The sequence below is a fragment of the Podarcis cretensis genome (genome assembly GCF_951804945.1).
Source record: "Podarcis cretensis genome assembly, chromosome: 5".
Taxonomy (NCBI): Eukaryota; Metazoa; Chordata; class Lepidosauria; order Squamata; family Lacertidae; genus Podarcis; species Podarcis cretensis.
The window spans coordinates 51802680-51823714 of NC_137174.1; the positions used below are offsets into that span (position 1 = coordinate 51802680).

At 40.9% G+C, this 21035-nt stretch overlaps 1 protein-coding gene across 1 annotated transcript in view; it reads left to right on the forward strand.

Annotated features, from left to right (window-relative positions):
- The first annotated feature begins 6700 nt into the window (after positions 1–6700).
- Positions 6701–21035, forward strand: part of NRAP (nebulin related anchoring protein) — a 57983-nt gene continuing 43648 nt past the window's right edge. The window contains exons 1-12 of the mRNA XM_079975965.1: positions 6701–6929; positions 7312–7406; positions 9556–9643; positions 13108–13212; positions 14494–14592; positions 14788–14895; positions 16067–16171; positions 16257–16364; positions 17000–17092; positions 17756–17860; positions 20184–20300; positions 20907–21011. Of these exons, the coding sequence (XP_079832091.1) occupies positions 6858–6929; positions 7312–7406; positions 9556–9643; positions 13108–13212; positions 14494–14592; positions 14788–14895; positions 16067–16171; positions 16257–16364; positions 17000–17092; positions 17756–17860; positions 20184–20300; positions 20907–21011 (1200 nt within the window). The 5' untranslated portion in view covers positions 6701–6857. The remainder of the gene's footprint in view (positions 6930–7311; positions 7407–9555; positions 9644–13107; positions 13213–14493; positions 14593–14787; positions 14896–16066; positions 16172–16256; positions 16365–16999; positions 17093–17755; positions 17861–20183; positions 20301–20906; positions 21012–21035) is intronic.

Here is a 21035-nt window from a genome sequence, read left to right on the forward strand (position 1 = left end):
GCAGCTGCGCGTAAAGAGGCAGGCAAGCGAGGGAGGCCGAGCGTCCCCTCCAGCCCACCCCGGGGGAAACTTGCCTGGGCGCGCTTGGTGAGGAAGGGGCAAGCGGGGCGTCCCTCTCCGCCGGCGCACGGCTACGTGGAGCCACGAAAGCGAAAGCGAAAGGTCCCGCCTGGGCGGCGCAGGAACCTCGCAGCGCCCCCGCCCGGGCAAAGGTCCCAAAGCGGAGTTTCCGCGTCCCCGGCAGCCCTTTGGAAAATAAGAAGGCTGTGCAGGTTCATGGCCTGTAGTCACTTTGCACTCGTCAGCCTTCTAGGCGTACCCGACACGCCAACCCCGCGGGGCACCAGGGTCCGTTTCATTGGTGTCGCCCGGGCACATACGCCCCACGCGCGACCACATTTCGAAGGGAGTGAAGCGACGCGCCTTTGCCGTCTAAGGAAGGGAGGGCGAGCGGGCGGCACTTCAGCCCGCAGTCTAAAATTATCCGATTGCACCATAGATTCCACCCAAGCAGGCAAGGCGAGGGGGAAGTAAAATCCTGGGAAGGGAATTCCCTCCGGCTTCTCTCTCCCAGCACGTGGCTTGGTAGGGAAGCTGCGTGGTTGGGGAATGTACTTGGAGCTGAGCTGGGTTTGAATCCCTGCTCGGGTGGGAAGCTCACCCAGAGGCTACAGTACAAATTGAGAGCTTTTGCAGATGACCTGGTACTTACATTACAAGAGCCTGAATCTAGTACTAAAAGGGTTTTAGAATTAATTCAAGAGTTTGGTCAAGTAGCAGGATTTAAACTGAATAAGTTAAAAACTAAGGTATTAGAGAAAAATTTAACAGTCATTGAAAAAGAGAGGTTCCAGAATGAGACAGGTTTAAATGTGGTTAAGAGTGTGAAATATTTGGGGATAAATATGACAGCTAAAAATGTGAATTTATTTAAAGATAATTATGAGAAATGTTGGATAGAGGTGAAAAAAGACTTAGAAATTTGGTCAAATTTGAAGCTTTCCTTGTCTGGTCGAATTGCGGTTATAAAGATGAATGTTCTGCCTAGAATGTTGTTTTTGTTTCAAACATTACAAATTGTGGACAAGATGGACTGTTTCAAGAAGTGGCAGAAAGACATTTCCAAATTTGTCTGGCAGGGCAAGAAACCCAGAATAAAATATAAGATTTTAACTGATGCAAAGGAAAGGGGGGGGGGGGTTTGCCCTGCCAGACTTTAAACTTTACTACGAATCAGCAGCGTTTTGCTGGTTGAAAGACTGGCTGCTCCTTGAGAACACAGACATTTTGGACTTAGAAGGTTTTAACAATTTTTTTGGGTGGCATGCATATTTGTGGTATGACAAGGTGAAAGCACATAAAGCTTTTAAAAATCATATTGTCAGGAAAGCATTATATAATGTCTGGACTAAATATAAAGACTTGTTGGAAAACAAAACTCCAAGGTGGTTGTCGCCAATGGAGGCAAAGGCAGTGAAAAGGCTTAATATGGAATCTAAATGGCCGAAATATTGGGAAATTCTAGAACAAGAAGGGGACAAATTGAAATTGCAGAGTTTTGAGAAATTAAAAGATAAAGTGCGAGACTGGCTTCATTATTATCAAATAATGGAGGCTTATAAGTTGGACAGGAGAATTGGCTTCCAGGTGGAAAAATCAAAATTGGAAACAGAACTGTTAGAATCCAAAACTGAGAATTTGTCAAAAATGTATAATTTGCTGTTGAAATGGAATACGCAGGATGAAACGGTTAAATCAGCTATGATTAAGTGGGCACAAGATATCGGACACAACATTATGTTTGCTGACTGGGAAAGGTTGTGGACCACCGGTATGAAATTTACGGCATGTAATGCCTTGAGAGAGAATATTATGAAAATGATTTATAGGTGGTACATGACCCCAGTCAAGCTTGCAAAGATCTACCACTTACCAGACAATAAATGTTGGAAATCTAAAGAAAATGAAGGTACATTCTTTCACCTTTGGTGGACGTGCCCAAGGATTAAGGCTTTCTGGGAGATGATATATAATGAAATGAAAAAGGTATTTAAATATACCTTCCTGAAGAAACCAGAGGCCTTTCTCCTGGGTATGGTCAGCCAAGTGGTGCTAAAGAAGGACAGAACATTTTTTATGTATGCTACAACAGCAGCAAGAATACTTATTGCAAAGCATTGGAAGACACAAGATCTACCCACCTTGGAAGAATGGCAGATGAAGATGATAGACTACATGGGACTGGCAGAGATGACTGGCAGAATCCGGGACCGGGGAAAGAGACGGTGGAGGAAGATTGGAAGAAATTCAAGGACTATCTTAGGAAACACTGTAAAATTAATGAATGTTAGAATGACATGGGTTTAGAAGTTAAGTGGTTTTCAGCGGTAATGATTAAATAAAAAGAAAAGAAAGGCTAAAAATTAAATCGAGAATAAGGGAAAGGATTTGCTGATTTGATAAATAGAAATTGGAATACAGAAAGGGGAGGTATTAGGAGGTCGGGAAAGTAAGTCACAAGAAAAAAAGAGATTGAAATTATACTTGTTTTTGTTTTTGTTTGTATTGTTGTTTTGTTTATGTGCAAAATTTAAAACTTTAATAAATATCATTTAAAAAAAAAAGGGAAGCTCACCCAGAGGCTATTCTGTGCCACAGACTCAAGCTAATATATATTTGACTTCACTTAGCAATTTTTTTTGAAACGTTTAAAAATTGTTTTTTTGTTAACTTTGTGTTAAATATGTACAGTGTTCTGTAGTTGACTTCCTTTGTAGTGTTTTATTTTGAAATCTTTAAGATAATATTTTAGTTTTCTGTTAATTATGTTGCTCTGACTGTATACGCTATATTTGACATTCTTCAGATTGTTTTATTGATGTTTTAATATGCTGTAATGGGACGCAGGTGGCGCTGTGGGTTAAAGCCTCAGCGCCTAGGACTTGCCGATCGAAAGGTCGGCGGTTCGAATCCCTGCGGCGGGGTGCGCTCCCGCTGCTCGGTCCCAGCGCCTGCCAACCTAGCAGTTCGAAAGCACCTCCGGGTGCAAGTAGATAAATAGGGACCGCTTACCAGCGGGAAGGTAAACGGCGTTTCCGTGTGCGGCTCTGGCTCGCCAGAGCAGCGATGTCACGCTGGCCACGTGACCCGGAAGTGTCTCCGGACAGCGCTGGCCCCTGGCCTCTTAAGTGAGATGGGCGCACAACCCCAGAGTCTGTCAAGACTGGCCCGTACGGGCAGGGGTACCTTTACCTTTACCTTAATATGCTGTAAATTTTCTTTAAAATATAAAGCGGTATAGAAATGAAATAAATAATAAAATATATCTCTATTGCTGGCACCACCTGCTTTGAGGGGGCTTGGGTACACTCTACACGTTGAAATTATATGATGCCTCCCAAAGAATCCTGGGAACTGTAGTTTAAGGGTGCTAGGAGCTGTGGCCCCGTGAGGAGTGCAGTTATTATTACAATTCTTTGAGGGAGGAATCATGCACTTTAGATTTATTGTTACAAGTTTGGGTGAGCGACTGACACCCTATATCTTCTAGATTCAGTACAGTGGTACCTCGGGTTAAGTACTTAATTCGTTCCGGAGGTCCGTACTTAACACAAAACTGTTCTTAACCTGAGGTACCACTTTAGCTAATGGGGCCTCCCGCTTCTGCCGTGCTGCCACCACACAATTTCTGTTCTCATCCTGAAGCAAAGTTCTTAACCTGAAGCACTATTTCTGGGTTAGCGGAGTCTTTAACCTGAAGCGTATGTAACCTGAGGTACCACTGTAAAGGGTTAGAATCATAGCTGTCAACGTTTTCCCCTTTTTAAGGGAAATTCCCTTATTCTGAATAGGATTCCTCGCAAGAAAAGGGAAAAGTTGACAGCTATGGTTAGAATATGGACAAACTCATCAACTCACCAGTTAAGCAAAGTGGTTAAAACTATGCCAAGCGCTGTTGCATTAAAGTTTAGGATCACAAGCCCATTGCCAGCTGGGGATAAGCTGATTGCTGGTCATTATCACATTAAAGATGGGTCCTTGGGTCTGGAGAAAGGTGTAGAATTTCAACTTCCATTAGTAGGAAAACGGAGGGAGCAGGCTTTGCCTGGGGGAGGGAGGAAGTGTGAATTTACAGGAGGCTCTGGTTTTGGGAGAAAGGTGTTCTGGAAGATGAAGGGGAATAAAGGGAGAACCACCTTGGCTGTGGCTGAAGGAGGCTGCACTGAGGCACCCGGAGCCATGACCGACTGCTGCTTTGATCCCGTGCTGAAGCAATGACGGGCGATGAGACACTCCAGGGGCATAATGTTCTGCACCACCTCCAGTGAAGACTTCCAGGTGTCAATGAATAAAGGCAGTAGTCTCCACTGCTTTGGATCTTCCCAATGGAAACACAGCTCTGGGTAAGTGCCTGAAGCTCCTGGAATCTTCTGCAGCCACTTCATGGAAATTGGAGTGTGTATGCAGTAGGGGTTCCTAGCTAGGCTGACTGAGCTATCCTCCTATTCAATCTTCTGAGTGGGTCTCTGGTCTTTGGAAGGGTTGCAGGTCAGTGATACAGAATCTGCTTTGCATGCAGAAGGTCCCAGGTTCAGTCCAGAGCATCTTCTAGGTAGGACTTGGAATGTTCCCTGTCTGAAATCCCGAAGAGCAGCTGTCAGTCAGTGTAGATGATACTGAGTTAGATGAACTAATGGTGTGACTTGGTCTAAGGCAGATTCCTAAGTTCCTATTGTGTCTCATTCTTTTCAGCCCAAGAAAAATCTCAAATGCCCATTCCTGATGTATTTCAGCAGGGGTTTCTCAGAAATCCAGGCGGGCCGCTGCCAGGCAGTGCAAACACTATTGAACTGGAAGAGCCTGATTCTGGTAAGACAGGTCCCTATGTTTTGCTGTAAAGTCCTGCTTTTAAATATATATATATAAATATAAAATATGTTTATATAAATATGTATAGGACTATAAATATATAGGGCTATAAATATAGGAATATTTATATATTTATAGTCCAAGAGATATAAGTCCTATAGGTAGGTTTTTAAAATAAATAAAATAAATAAAATAAAATAAATATAACAGGGATGGGGAACCTCAGGCAGAATATGACCCTCCAGGGATTCCTATCAGACCCACAGGGCTCTCCTGCCACCCCCACCCCCCAGGCCACCTCCATAGAATTCCAATTGTAAGAAAAATTATAAGAAAACATTATAAGAAAAAAAATGCAATACAATACTATTAAAATATTATCTTATTTTTCTATGTATAAGACGACCCCCCGGTGTATAAGAAGACCCCTATTTTTTTTAACCAAAAATTAAGAAATTGTTTAGCTTTTAGGGTGGGGTGGGGGAGGTCACTTTCGCCAATCGCTCACCCGCCTGCCCGCCACTGCCGATTGCTTTCCACAGCCACTGCTGATTGCACACCATGCCGCAGCCGCCAATTGCCTGCCGGCTCGCTGCCACCAACGGCCCACCCGCCCACTTGTCTCAGCCGCCAATCGCCTGTCCACCTCACCACAGCCACTAGTTGCCTGCCCAATAACCACAGCCAATCGCCAGCAAGCCTTGCCGCAGCCACCAATCACCCGCCCAATCACTGCTGCCATTCTCCTGCTTGCTGCTGCCATTAATTGCACATCCCCCTCTGTATTCACCGTTCGTGTATAAGACGTCACCCAATTTTTGCCTATTTTTTTATAGCAAAAAACATCATCTTACACATGGAAAAATACAGTAAATTACAGTACAATGGATATACAATCTTCTGTCTTCAACCATAAAGTCACAGACACACTACAGACCAGCTGACTGAAGATTCACAGAACAAAGTTTGGTGAGCCCTGGTCTAGAATGATGGATGTGGGGATACTGAGGAGAATCCCTGCCAACTCTTCCAGGACAAATTTGTCCCAATCACTACAACGCAGATTTTGACTCAAAACGTATGGCATTCTGAGCATATGGAATAAAAGTCATAGCTGTCAACCTTCCCTTTTTTGGTGGGAAATTCCCTTATTCCAGAGCTGTTTCCCTCTGCTTCCCACTGCTATCCCGGATTGTTAGATATCCTGTAGACTGTCCCCGGGACAGGTGAGGCTGCTGATCCCTTATTTTTGAGGCTGCTGATTCCTTATTTTCAAATCTGAAAGTTGACAGCTATGATAAAAGTATATAGGGTACTTCCTCTAGAGAAATATATGCTGTTAAACAAGGCTTTTTCAGTTGGGCAAGGTCCGTTAAGGCTGACTGACCATAGCATTTTGTGGCCAGATAGCGTATATTGTGAGGAACAATCTTGACGTCGGGTATATTGTGGGCACTGTTCTATTTCCTGTCAGTGCTGGAAATTGAATCAAGTTGTGTACAGAACTCTCTTGGGAAGCTGCCTTGCCCTGCTCTTCTTTCTGTAATAATGACACTCTGCGAATAAGTAATAATCTAAAGATGAAGCAACATATATTTAGAAGTCCATCCTGAGGTTCTGGCAACTCAACGTTAAACCCCATAGCTTAAATATTAACAATTAGATGTTCTTGCTCATATGACCATGATGCTTCACTGTGAGTTCACTCTTCTATTTAGAGAAAGGTGTTGCTGAATTCTCCCGTCTCTTTCCCTTCCATGAACTCTTACACAGTTGCCAAAATAGCCCCTCTTAGTAACTGGCAGCTTTAAAAACCAGACAACAGCTGAGTTCGAAGCACAAGCTCAGCAGTAGACAAGCAGAAGCTTTGGACTGTGGATTGGTGTGACAAGACCCGAGTGTGATTTATAGGAAACAAGGCATTTTAAAGTTATAATTTCCTTTGAATTTTTGGTACAGTCTTTTCTATTTCCTTCGATAATTTCAGGATGAATATTCAGCCTTGTGCCAGATGTGGCTATGGGGTTTATCCCGCAGAGAAGATTAACTGTATTGATCAGGTCAGTAGATGCTGTTATTCTTCACCATTATGGAAAAAAATATATCTTACATAAATAACCCACTAATATGCTTTCAGATAGACAACCTGCATCTCCTTTAATTTAACTTGGTAGAAAATATTCTACGCTTTCATAATCTTAATTCATGTCGGGTAAGTTGGATGTCAGAACTGAACTTTGCCTAGGGTGTAATTTGGCGAAACATTTTACATCTTTTAAAGGTTACATGCGGGAAATTGATCTTTGGCATATGCTTTTTCAGACTGTGAGAAGAGTTGTTTATTAGACTGCCAAGAATAATCAGTTATACGTTTTTAAAGCAGACTAATAAAATCTGAAACACAAGCAACTTTCACTGTATTTTTATCCTTGCTATTTCTAGACATGGCACAAAGCCTGCTTTCACTGCGAGGTCTGCAAGATGATGCTTACCGTGAATAACTTTGTTAGCCACCAGAAAATGCCTTACTGTCAAGCGTAAGTTTTTCTCCAGATATATAGCAAGGCAACATTATGCCTATATTATCCATCAACAGGTTCAGTCTGGATCGAATTCTGATACTATGGAAGTCATTTTTAGATTATCAGTCCACCCCATAGATTAGTTTGCTTTATTCTCAGTGTTTTTACTCTGAAAAACTGTAGGAAACTCCTGAGGTGTAGTCATATTACTTTAACATAGTGAACAACCAAAAAGAAAAGAAAAGTCCTGAAAACAGGATTATGGCACCTTAACATATTGTGAGAAAAACTTTTATGGATCAGAGCTGAGTAAATTTAACTGGTGTAAAAGCATACTTTGGTACAGATTATTATATTATTTTTAAATCCATGGAACTCAGTGTAGTGATTGCTTAGGTTAAGAGCCCAACAAGATGTGATCTGTTGAGTTAATGGTTAAGAGTATCTCTCATTGCTAGATATCTATATCTCTTTCTCCATGTCAGCCCCTTTCCACTATGTCATATACCCAATAAAATTGCCCCCATCTTGAAGTTGCTATGTGCTCAGTGGAGGGGAAATATTCCAGTACCTGAACTGTATCTGTGTTTCCCCCCTCCCCCCCCCATGGTAAGTTAAGTAGTAACAGTTCCAAAATTAATCAGATCCTCCCAATGAATGCTACGCAATTTTTTAAATCCAAAGGAGAAAAAATAACCATAGATTTCCTACATCACATTAAACTGCTGTCTAAGAGAAAGTGACTTGTTTAAAGCCATGTTTTGAGTCCCATAGCTGGAGCGGGATTTAGTAAAAAACAACTATGATCTAGTCAACACGCAACAGTGTCTCTGGGATGATTAAATGCACATTTAAACATTGGTAGTCATTTGCAGTTATTACGTTATTGTAAGAAATGTGGAATAATCCTTATGTTGTAAAAGTGTAGCCTGTGTGCAGTGACATATACAGTCATACCTCAGGTTAAAGTAGCTTCTGGTTGAGCATTTTCAGGTTGCGCTCCACAGCGACTTGGAAGTAACAGAACGTGTTACTTCCGGGTTTCGCCATTTGCGCATGTGCAGACGCTCAAAATGACGTCACGCACATGCGCAGTCGCAGGTTGCGTTCGCTTTGGGATGTGAACGGGGCTCTGGAACGGATCCCGTTCGCATCCAGAGGTACCACTGTATTGGCTTCAGTGTATCTTGGTGCTTGATGGATAGTGTTGTTATATAATTTAGTCACTAGGTGGCATTGGACATACAGTAGCTATATATGGGTGATATCAGCAGTCTCCATTCTGCTCTTGTTTGAAAGATATAAATAAAAAATTTGTCCAGCTTCCTGATATGCACTGTATACCTTACATGGCACCAGGTAGTAATGAAAAACAGTTTATGAGGCTTGCCTGCCAGTGTGCAATAAAATCGTGTGAATTGCAAGAAGCTTTCAGCATGTGATGGAGCACTCACACAGGCATTATATTATGGAAACAGAGTTGGCACAATGATGCTCAGTTTATCTGGTGGCAGGCATCTGGGATCAATGGACAGTCCACAAGATAGTTGTAAATACTTTCTTTTTTTAAGGGGGGCTAATTTTATGTAGCAACTTTATTGAAGACTAATTGACCCCAAGGTTCCTTAGTCAAAATCTTTATAATGTGCAGCACTGATTATGAAAAGGACCGTGTGGTGTAATAGAAAAAAAGAAAAAGAAATTCTTCTTAAACTTGGATCATTTTATGCCCTCTTGATTTTTTTATTTGAAAGATCAAATATTCATAACCTGGTTACTTCATTTTGACCTTTGTTACATATGATGATAATTTAATATAAGTGTGGTTGTTAGAGCTGAAAGATAAGTAAAATACAGTGTTTTCAACTTGCAAGTCAATATGTTCAGTTTTTCTCAAATGTTCTGAAATGAAGAAGTGGCTTCTGTTTTTTGGGTTTTTTTATTCTTCAATTTCCTTTTGTTAATAGAAAAGCAACATTGATAGAATGAAACTTTAAATTAAGATGTAGATAACTATTCAAAATTAAACTTTGTATGTGAGATGCTAGTTGTATTTTAGCAATCAGTTCTGTGTTTTAACATATGTACATACATATAAGAAGTATTTGGTTTTTTGAGGGACATTGATTATTTCTTTCCAAATTGTATCTGCTTTCTTTTACAGACATAATCCAAAAAACAACACATTCACAAGTGTTTTTGAGACACCAGTAAATATAAATGTGAAAAAACAGACTGAAGCAGTAAGCGAGGTAAGATACCTTAGGAATTAATGTGTTTAATATTTGTCAGTCATATCAGCATAGCTACCCATATTCTTTTTAGGGTGATGATAGGTGGACCAAACCCTTCATCCTCCTTTTTTCATATCTGTATGCAGTTTCCCACCTCTGCTGCTGCTTTGGTGGCATGTCTTTTCCCAGTTTCATTTCTTCTAAAGCGATCTCAGCCAGTCAGCAATCACTTACTGTATCTGATCACATCATAGTGCTGTGTAGTCACATGAACTGGTTACTGTATGCGCACTATTAAGCACAAATGCTACCTTTAAAGTGAGAGTGATGGTTGCTATACTCATCATATGGGTGATCCTAGCCAATCAGATATCTGGCCATCAAAAATGAATCTAACTATCAAATGCTGCCCTTTCAGAATGAATTGGAGGGTATTTCATTGCCAATAAAGTTGTTTACAATGTGGGTCCCTTTCTTGGATCATCCTATTTCCTTCTGAAGGTTGTAACAGAAGATAGAACCTGTGTTAGCCAAATCTCAATTAGCTAAACCCCATGTAGAAGCCACACAAGGGCAAACTGTGACTGCTCTCAAGCTTGACCTTGACACAATGGTATGAATTCTGCATCAATTCAAACACCAGGTTAGAGTTGAAGGAATGGGCTTCTACTGGACTGCACAGGGTTCTCTTGTGGACTTACATTGTAAAGGCAGAAGGGGGGAAAATACATTAGCAGCCTGATTAATAATAATAATAATAATAATAATAATAATAATAATAATAAAACCTTTATTGTCACTACACCACCTGTGTGCAGTGAAATTAAACAAGCCCCCCCCCCCTCAGTCTTGTTCGCGCTCTGTGTGCTTGTCGGAAGTCAACTGCACCACTATTTTTTTCAATTCAGCAGCCCAACACCCCACGGATAAAAACTGTTCTTTAACTTGCTGGTGCGGCTGACTATACTTCTGTATCTCCTGCCTGAAGGTAGGAGATTAAAGAGGTGCTGGCCAGGGTGTGAGTCGTCCCTGAGAATTTTCCTCGCTCTCCTGAGGTAGCGGTCTCCCGCGATGTCATCTAGCGAACTCTGAGGACAGCCCATGATGTCATGTGCTGTATTCACCACCCTCTGTAGGGACTTCCTGTCTGTGGCTGTCAAACCAGTGTACCAGTCATAGAATTGTAGAGTTGGTAGGGCCATCTAGTCCAGCCCCTTCAATGCAGGAATCTCAACTAGCGCATCCATGACAGATGGCTATTCAACCTCTGCTTAAAAACCTCTAATGAAAGAGACTCCACCAGCTTCCGAGGGAGTCCATTCCAATTCAAATAGTACCACTGCTGTTGCAATGTATGTACAAAGCAGTTGCATAACCAAGTGTTAGCATTTCAGTGCTAATGACAATCCCACGGCTGTACATTCAAAGTTGCCCCCAACATTGTAGCAACTAGGGATCGTATTTTGCACATTGATGCACGTTTTGTCCACCCAAGACCCTTCAAGTGTAAGGAACTGCAGAACTGAATGATTATGTTTGTGACGCAATGTGAAAACTCCAAGTTTTAAGGTCTGCGCATTTTAAAAACCTGGTTATACTCACAAAGTGTGTATCTGAAGGAGCCCTACTTAAATAAGAACTGCAGAACATCTTAGTGGTTCCTTCAGCCATTGAAAATCTACGTTCTTCCTCACCAAAAGATTGCTAGGGATGCTGATCTAAGGTGTGGAAAGTATGCCGGGTTCAGTCAGTTAGAAGAGTTCGTGCGCACGGTTTCTGCCGCTTTGTTTCACGGTCCCATGTCATCCTTTGAAATTTCATTTCAAATGAACCAGGAAACTCAAAGGAAAACTCTGCTGAAACTGTCAAGTCTTTGACACCAAATCAAAAAGTGTCTGCAGATTCATTAGAATCTGAACCTAGGTTTGCTAAACACACACACAAAAAGACTTTTCAAACCTCTGATGAACCTGGCACTTGGATCTGAGTTTTTAACAAAATTGTAAAGTCGAGTGAGTTTTACATGGTTGCATTGGGTAAACTTGGTGAAATGTCAGGGGGCTGCTAGCTGTAGGAAATCTGAAATCCTTCTGTGCTTTCATATATATATATATTTTAAAAACTGCCTTCCGAGTTACAGCTCTTCCAAATTTCTAGATTTAAAATTTTATATCTTGCCCCAGTTTTCACAGTAGAAAGAGCTGGTGCCTAGAACAATTTTATGCATGCTTACTCAGAATTAAATCCCTCTGCATTCATTCGGATTTACTTCCAGGTAAGTGTACACAGGATTGCAGTCTGAATGTATGATAAGAATAGGATAAGGATATGACACACACACATGCTTTTGTTTCCTCTGAAGTATCGGGAATATTGTTGTCACAACTTTAACAGCTTCATTCTATATTGTTCTTTTCCAAGATAATTCTTGAAAAATCTTACAAATCTAAAACACACATGCAGGATTTGCAGTATCTCTCACTAAACCTATAACGACAGCAACAAATACATTTCCTTCTAAACTGTGCATGACAGATTTGCTCTGGAATGTGTTTGAGATTAACAACAATTTCTATTTCTGTTTGATGGCTGTGATAAGAGATCCAGTTACTTCAATGTATGTGTGTGTGAGTGCTAGATCACTTTCCTTTTCTTTTGTCACTTAAGAAACACCCTGCTCCTTTCAATCACAAAAGGAAGTTTGAGGTTCATAGAGTGGTTTATAAGACTCAACTTTCATGTTAATATTTTGTACACCGTAAATTCATATTGGGAAACTGACGAAGGTACCAAGAGAAGCCAATACATGCCCAGTTTCCTGTACTGGGATCAAAAGACAGTATTTTCTACTTTATATTTTTTATACAAATGTTTGCATACCAAAATAATGGGATTGTCTTTTTCATTTGGTAGTATTGCCTTTTGTATCCCTTCAAGCATGTGAGACCATGTCTTATTTAAGAATCTCCCCCCTCCCCAATACCTGCTTCCTTGTCTTTTTGCTGTTTCAAGTGACTTCAGCTCTAACCCATTCATTTTGGTAGTTCAGGCAGAAGTGGAGAAAATTATACCAAAAAACAAAATTCTGAGGCTGCGACAGAGTTTTCCTTTTGAAATTCAAAATATACAGTGGTACCTCGGGTTACATATGCTTCAGGTTACATACGCTTCAGGTTACAGACTCTGCTAACCCAGAAATAGTACCTTGGGTTAAGAACTTTGCTTCAGGATGAGAACAGAAATTGTGCTCCAGCAGCATGGCGGCAGTGGGAGGCCCCATTAGCTAAAGTGGTGCTTCAGATTAAAAACAGTTTCAGGTTAAGAACGGACCTCAGGAACGAATTAAGTACTTAACCTGAGGTACCACTGTATAGGGAACAGATTGAAGAGGAAGCCTATCTTTCTTTAATATTGGATATGAAGGCTGGCATATAATCCACTGAAATAGGTTTCAAAATAACATTTTGGGTCTGTCTATGCAGATTAAGTACCGAGAAGAGGGTGAGAAGTTCAAATCTGTTTTTCATTGGAATGTGAAATCCGGAGACATGGAGGCTGCGAGGAAGATGCAGCAGCTAAGCAGTCAGGTAGGAGACCCGTACTGATAACTTACTTGCTAGTGAACATTCAGCAGATGCTTTGCTATCCTCCAGGCTCCTAGGCTGCGCCATTTATAGAACTGTAATTTTATGCCTTTAACATTCTGTATTACTGTAATACAAATTACCCCTTTATATTTTCATTTGGTTTGGAAGCCATTTTCAAAACATGTCTCCAATTATTCTGACTATTGCCATTGGAATGCTGTGACCTGGATCCAAAACACTCTTTGGGTGTAAGCCTCATCTGGTTCTGTGAAAACGGCGCCAGGAGAATGCTTCATAGATCAGGCCATACATGTCTTTGGCTAAGATACTGGTAGCTTGATCTGAAGATTTATGATGCCTTCATGCAAATACTTAGGATGATGTATTATGCAATTTACTTGCATTTTTTTTATCTCATATGGTTTTCATTGTTAATTAACTAGATATTTGCAATTCTGTTTAAAAAGAAAGAAAGAAAACAATTAAGGGGGAGGGGAAGGAAAGCCCCAGGTAATCAAAAAGTTGTGCTAGTTGCAGTCTGTGTTTCATAGCACCACTACTTCCAGAACCCCACTACTTTCTCCCCTCTTCCTCCTTATATTATATCTGTAACAGCTCAAGAGATTTGGATGTGGTTAGAGGAAGATGCTTTTTTCTACTCTTGCCTGGGGGGGGGTTACCCTTTGCGTAACCTTCCTTTGGATCACTCATAATTTCAAGAAGTTTAGAGGAAAGGGGGCGATGGGGAAAGGGCTGCCAACTAAAGTGCCTTGAGAGGTTCCTGACCTCCCCCCCCCCCAAATAGCACTGGCAGTGGAGTTCTTCAAGCTGTGCCTACTTACTTTCAGAAAAGTATAGATTATACTGCCTTGTAATTATAGTATGTTGCAATTATGGGCAAACACACATAGGATTAGGATCTTGTCCTCTCTAGATGTGATGAAATAAAATTAATTGGAATGTCAGTTCAACTGAAATCAAAGAGGCTCACTGTGCTCAGAACTAAGGTGCCAGAATTTCATGTGCAGTTTATGGGTGCCAAAGTGCAGGGAATCGCCAGTGCATGGGAATTTTCCCATGCAGCCACCACCTTTAGAAAAGTAGAAGGAGAATCTGCATGGCTTGGGGCAGGAGCCACCTAAGAAAGGAACGTGGTCACAGCCAGCCACATATTAATAGATTACATCCTGTCAAGAGTCTAATCCCCTGATCTTTAGAGATGGAGTCAAAAGTGTTTACCACTGTGCCTGTTCCTCATTTTATGATGTATTCTGTTTTTAGAAAGCCTACCGTGCTGCGTATGAAGAAGGCAAATCATGGTACTCAGAAACCATCCCAGATGCGGAAATGCTTAGGATAGCTCAAGAACAGGACAATGATGTAAGCGAGCCTCCAATTTATGACAGCTTTATTTGTGAGTTAAATATATCAAGGAGAGATCATCCACATGGACTTGCATCCTTAGATGAGTGAACTTAAGGGAATTCATAGCAGAAAAGTTCCCCCTCTTCTCCTACCTCAGAGGACTTAGTTTGACGAACAAAGTTTAAACACACCTTTTTCTCTCTGTTGTAGTTGAAATATACTGAGGAATATGAGCAGCAGAAGGGAAAGGGCAGCTTTCCTGCTCTGATCACTCCAGCTTATCAAATAGCCAAGAAGGCCTCTCAGCTATCCAGTAACGTAAGTTCTCGGGGCATGTATTTTTGAGGGAGGGCAAAGAGATTGTAGCATAGGGGGACAATATTCATAGCAAGAGTCAAAGGTCTATAATGATATATGATTAAATTGCCAAAAAGAAAAGAAAAAGAATGTGGACCATATCCAGTGTTCTCAGTCTGCTAGCATAAGAGCCCTTGCACTAGTAGACGGCAGCGGGCAAAAGTTGTGCAACAAAGGAATTAAATGAAACAACTGTGCTAGCAAAAACTTGTACAGCAGCTGATTTGTCTTGTGCAATGGGTTTAACAAAAATCTTTGATAATGTACTTGTGCTTTCCCTTTCACTTGGCTTTAGTGCTATGTTTGATACAACCCACCCGTTTGAGTACATGTTGTGATTACTTTTTAAATACTTCATAACCTGAGATATCAACGATTTGGAGGCATGATTACACGGGGTTTGAAAAACAGGAGTATTTCTTCTCCCCTACCTAAATGACACCCTGCCCTCTTCAGTTCAGCTGTGTTTAATAGTCTTTATTGGCTGGTGTTTTTACTACCTGCCTTCTTTCTTTGTAGGGTATAACATCCGCAACGATCTAGAAATCTATTTTAATTAACAATATGCATATCATTTATGATGAGAGAGAAACAGGAAGCCCAGAAAAGATTCACCTTGAAGATCACGAAGCAAAATTCTCTAGTTGTTATTCCAAGAATTATGTATAATGCTTCAACAGAGATTGAAAATGAAAGCATGTGAGATTGTTATTGATTAGGCACGCTGGGCTTGTGTTCAAGAAAGCATTTTCATCCAAATAAAAATTTCAGCATTTCCATTTAGTTTAGTAATTTAACAGATTTTAATAGGCATCTAGATTGAGCTCTTTAATGCATTTACTCCTCTGCTGCCATTTACTTGTTATGAAATAAACATATTTGGCAACTGATGGGCTTAGGGTGAATTAAACTGGAGCAGAACATTTTGACAAATAAGGCCAGAATGTGTTGTTATTCCAGCCTCTTTTCATCAATAAGAAACTGCCGTTTCATTTGCATTTGCAACCAAGGAATTTAAATTCAGGGCCAAATATTGGAAACACTTATATTAGCAAATCCAAAGATCATCTATTTTTACTGTCATTTGATGCTTGATTGCAAGAGGTTCTTTGACTCTGCTTCTCCACAATAGGTGGAATATAAACGAGGGCATGAAGACCGGGTTTCCAAATTCACCAGTGTTGCGGATACTCCAGATGTAATTCATGCAAAGGCTGGGGGGCAGCTTGCGAGTGATGTAAGTAGAACAGAAAAGCAGACCAAGTAGATAGACTTTCTGCTTGTTTATAGCTGTATGATTTAAACTCTCCCGATTTTTCCAGTTAAAATACACAGAAGAGTATGAACAACACAGAGGGAAAGGGAGCTTCCCTGCGATGATCACTCCGGCTTACCAGATAGCTAAAAGAGCCAATGAATTAGCTAGTGACGTAAGTTTCAAAAGTGCGATCTATATGTTGTCACATATTGGAGAAAAATCTGTACTTGGTCTTCCAAAATTATGGCCACTTTCCTGTTGTGAGAAAAATCCTGACATTGCTAGGTAAGCCAATCTCCACTGTTAAGGAGTGGAGACTTCTGTATTTTAGCATCATTGCATTGTCCAAACTTACTTTGAAAATAAGTGTCTGCTAATGAAACAAAGGATAGACTGAAGTTTGATGGAAATATGCTGATCTTAAGATGCTGGTTACTTCCCCTCTCTGTGGTGCTCCAAAGTTGGAGCAGTGGCTTTTGGCTGTTGGTTGGAGCGTTTGTTCTGTGCTCAAACTGTATACTACAAAATGCCATAAACCTCCAGTGACCTCCTTCTCAAGAAATCAGCCTTGGCAAAACTTCTCATTATTTGGAAATGTTGGGTGAGCACAACCCTTTTATACAACATGATGGTTTGGCATTGTTCCCCTGCCCACTTCTTAAAGATGGATCTTTCTCTTTGCCTTTCTACTGTATGCCCCTTTGAGCAATTTGTATGGAAAATGAGCTCCATGGGCTTTAAAAGCAAACAAATGCAATTTGTTTAGGTTGTAAGATCACATCCTTTTCACCTCCATTGCTTTCTCAGGTGAAGTATCATCAAAGATATGAAAAGGAGATTAAAGGAAAAGCAAGTCATTCTGCTGGTGCCTCAAACGAAAATGTGAATCAGTTTAGTCAGGTAAGGAGCAATGCAAAAGTATTCACATCTATATATATTAATTCATGCATATTGATGTGACTCTCTTCACATCTATGTAAGGATACTGATCTCAAGGCTTTGATGGCTTGCTCTTATGTAGCCATAGCCATACCAACCATGCAGAAGAATTAGATAGCAGTAGACTCGGAAGAGTAATAAGGTTTGTAAAAAAACAAAAATATTAATTGGGGGCAGCCTTAGGAAGCCTCTCCCCCCAAAAAAAGTATCCCACAGAATGCTGACTGGACATTGAGAGGCATAAAACAAAAAACTCAGAAGCTGGAAATTGAATGAGATGGCTTGAAAAGGAGACTGGATGAAGAGACAAATCAGTCACATCCACATCATATATTTAAAGTATATGGCTCCCCCCAAAAACAAATTCTGGGAACTGTAGTTTACTCCTAACAAAAGTACATTTCCCAGTATCCATAAAAAACTACAGTTCCCAGGATTCTTGGGAAGAAGCCACATGTTTAAAATGTGTGTCAGGTGTGCTTTAAATGTATGGTGTGGGTTGTGTTATAAAATATGGAAACTGTGAGGTATGCCTGCTTGTTAGGAAGACTGTTGGTAAGACAGAAGTGTACCAAAATGAATAAGTTAAAGATAAGTAAATGATAACTATTGGATGTTCTTCAGGATTATATGGATGAATATGAAGAGCACCGAGGGAAAGGGAGCTTTCCTGCTATGATCACACCAGCGTATCTCAACGCTAAGAAGGCAAATGAACTGGCAAGTGATGTAAGTATGAAAGAAGAGGTCTAGGTCAGCGTGGGCCAGATGCAAGAAGTTGCTTATAATAACCAGAAGGTTCTCTGGTGTCATATTATTTGAACAACTAGTGGGAAGGAGTGAGACCCCTTAGGACTCTGGGTGTTCTTGTACCACATCCAATGATGTCAAATATAGCTGTCTATGACTGAGCGCACTATTTTAGTGGACCTCCAAAATGGAAGTATCGGTATGTGTTTATATGTTGTGAAAGATCAAACTTTGTTCTCAATTGGAATTAGCTCTAGAGGGTCACCCCCAAATTAACCACAACATTCCTTTTCTGCTTAGGTATCAAAAGTGAGCAAAGTAGTCATGATTTCAATAATGATCAGGAAGGATACAAAGAAATGCACCACTGAGAAGGCTTCAACCAACAGCCCCCATTTTAGTGTCCCCAAACCACTTTCTAAACAGAGAAGATACTTTTGAAAAACAGCTATATGAAAGGGGTGGGGAGTACAAAATCTACCAATGTCTACCAAAGCTCTTTGGGATGCCAAAGGCAGCCTTGCGCATGGGCTATTGTCTTTAAATAAATTTGTCTGCTATATGTTTGCTTTGAATATTTGTATCCTGTATGCATGTGTACATATATACGTGCATATACAGTGGTACCTCAGGTTACATACGCTTCAGATTACATACACTTCAGGTTACAGACTCCACTAACCCAGAAATAGTACCTTGGGTCAAGAACTTTGCTTCAGGATGAGAACAGAAATCATGCTCCAGCGGCTCGGCGGCAGCGGGAGGCCCCATTAGCTAAAGTGGTGCTTCAGATTAAGAACAGTTTCAGGTTAAGAACGGACCTCAGGAACGAATTAAGTACTTAACCTGAGGTACCCCTGTATATATAATCTTATTTGCTTTAGCACCACCAAAATGTTCTTCTCGCAGGGTTTTCATACAATCATTGAATTGTAGGGTTGGAAGGCCCATCTAGTCCCACCCCTGCAATGTACATCCTTGGCAGATCCCGCCCCCCCAAAAAAAACCTCTGTTTAAAAACCTCCTATGAAGGATAATCCACCACCTTCCAAAGTAGTCTGATCGGCTGCCGAACAGCTCTTACCATCAGAAAGTTCTTCCTAACATTTAGTCTAAATCTCAGATTCCAAAGAGATAATTGCTTGGATCCCAACATGCTTTTCCATTTCCAGAATGGCCCGCTCTGTTTCCAGAGAGGGAACCTTTGTGTCCTGTCTAATTAGTTTACTCAAGGAACTAGCACTGGAGTGATTAACCTTCATTCGGCTGCATCTCAGAAAATGTATGCACGCCATAAATAGCAACAGCAACAAAAAGCAGGCAGATGATGGAGTCATCATGAATCACCATTGCAATTTTACCAGGACAAACATTCAGTACTAGGACCCTTACTTCTTATTCGTCAATATTTTCATTCCTGTTTAAACAAGGCTTTGCTCACTGCCTATCTCTGAGTGGAAATGTAATATTAAACGCTGGGTAACTATTGAATTATTTAGTACTAGCTTAGTGTCCTGGCATCCCAGCTAATCTGCAGACATGAGTTCAAGCTTCTAATAATAACTCCAGTTAATATTAAAAGTTTTGGACTGGCTGGCTGACTTCTGAAATGAGACGGTTCCTATCACATAATCAAGTCTGAATGAAACCAGTGATTGAATCAAGAGGAGTTTCGTGGCTGAACAGGGAATTAGAACCCAGAGCCCTCTAACCCCTAGTACAGCACTCTAACCACCACACCACACTGGTTCAAATATTAATCATTGTACAGTGGTACCCCGGGTTACAGACACTTCAGGTTACAGACTCTGCTAACCCAAAATAGTACGTCGGGTTAAGAACTTTGCTTCAGGATGAGAACAGAAATTGTGTGGTGGCACACGGCAGAAGCGGGAGGCCCCATTAACTAAAGTGGTACCTCAGGTTAAGAACAGTTTCGGGTTAAGAACTGACCTCCGGAACGAATTAAGTACTTAACCTGAGGTACCACTGTATAATGATAGCTATTTGGACAGTGATAAATTGTTACACTTTTCTAAGTGGTAGGAAGTTCAAGGGCGGTCCTCTTTATAAGCTTTCTTTCTTTGTAAAGGAGCAAGCTGGGAATCTACAGTGTGATGTATTTGTAATAACTGTTTCTTTATAAATACTTGAGCAGGGCATATAGGAAGCAACCAAATCCTTAAAGCAGGGCAGCAAAACCAATTGCCATGCTGACCGTGGAGAAGCAGTAAAGAAAACTGAAAGTGTGGCCAGTCAGTAGCCATTATAACTTGATTTGATCCTGCCTTTTTCTTTCTAGATAAAATACAAGCAGGACTTTTCAAAGATGAAAGGAGCAGCTCACTACCATTCTCTTTCTGCCCAAGAAAACCTAGTTCTTAAGCAAGCCCAGAATGTGAACAAGTTGTACAGTGAGGTAAGAAGGCCAGATGTCAATTTTATCAGGACACCCACACTGGTTTGTCAGAGCAACAAATTGCATGGAATTTGATGGGATTTGCTGCATAAGCTGATGCATGTCTACTCAGAAGTAAGTCCCATGGCGTTCATTGGTGCTTCCTCCTGGTTAAGTGTGGCCTTAAGCATTAAATTGAGATTGACATCACATCCACACCAAACAATCTGAGTACTCTTATACCAGTTTAAAAATGGAAAATCCTGGGAATTGCTGTTTGTTCAGGGTAGCTCAGTGAGGCCAGCACTCTTAGCACCAACTACAGTTCCCTCGAATTCTCCATGACCGCTTTAAATGTATGGCATGGATGTGACCAGAATCCCAGCAGGACTTTTGCCTGCCTAACTCTCTTTGAAATATACACCATATCCTCATGGCATACAGGACATTTCAGATTTCTTTCATGCTTAGCAACGTGATGTCCGTCCCCTTTGTTTATTATGAGAGTGAGTATTGCTATGCAATAAAGCAGATTCTTATTTCGCTTATTGCGGGATGTAACTGAAATACATAGCCAGCCATTGAATATATTTTCACTTCTCACTGTTCTAAATTCTCATTTTGCAGGTGGGCTATAAGAAGGATCTAGAAAGCAGCAAAGGCCACAGTATTAACTACTGCGAGACCCCTCAGTTCAGGAATGTTAGCAGGATCTCAAAATACACCAGTGATGTAAGTCCTCAGTCATTTGCATGC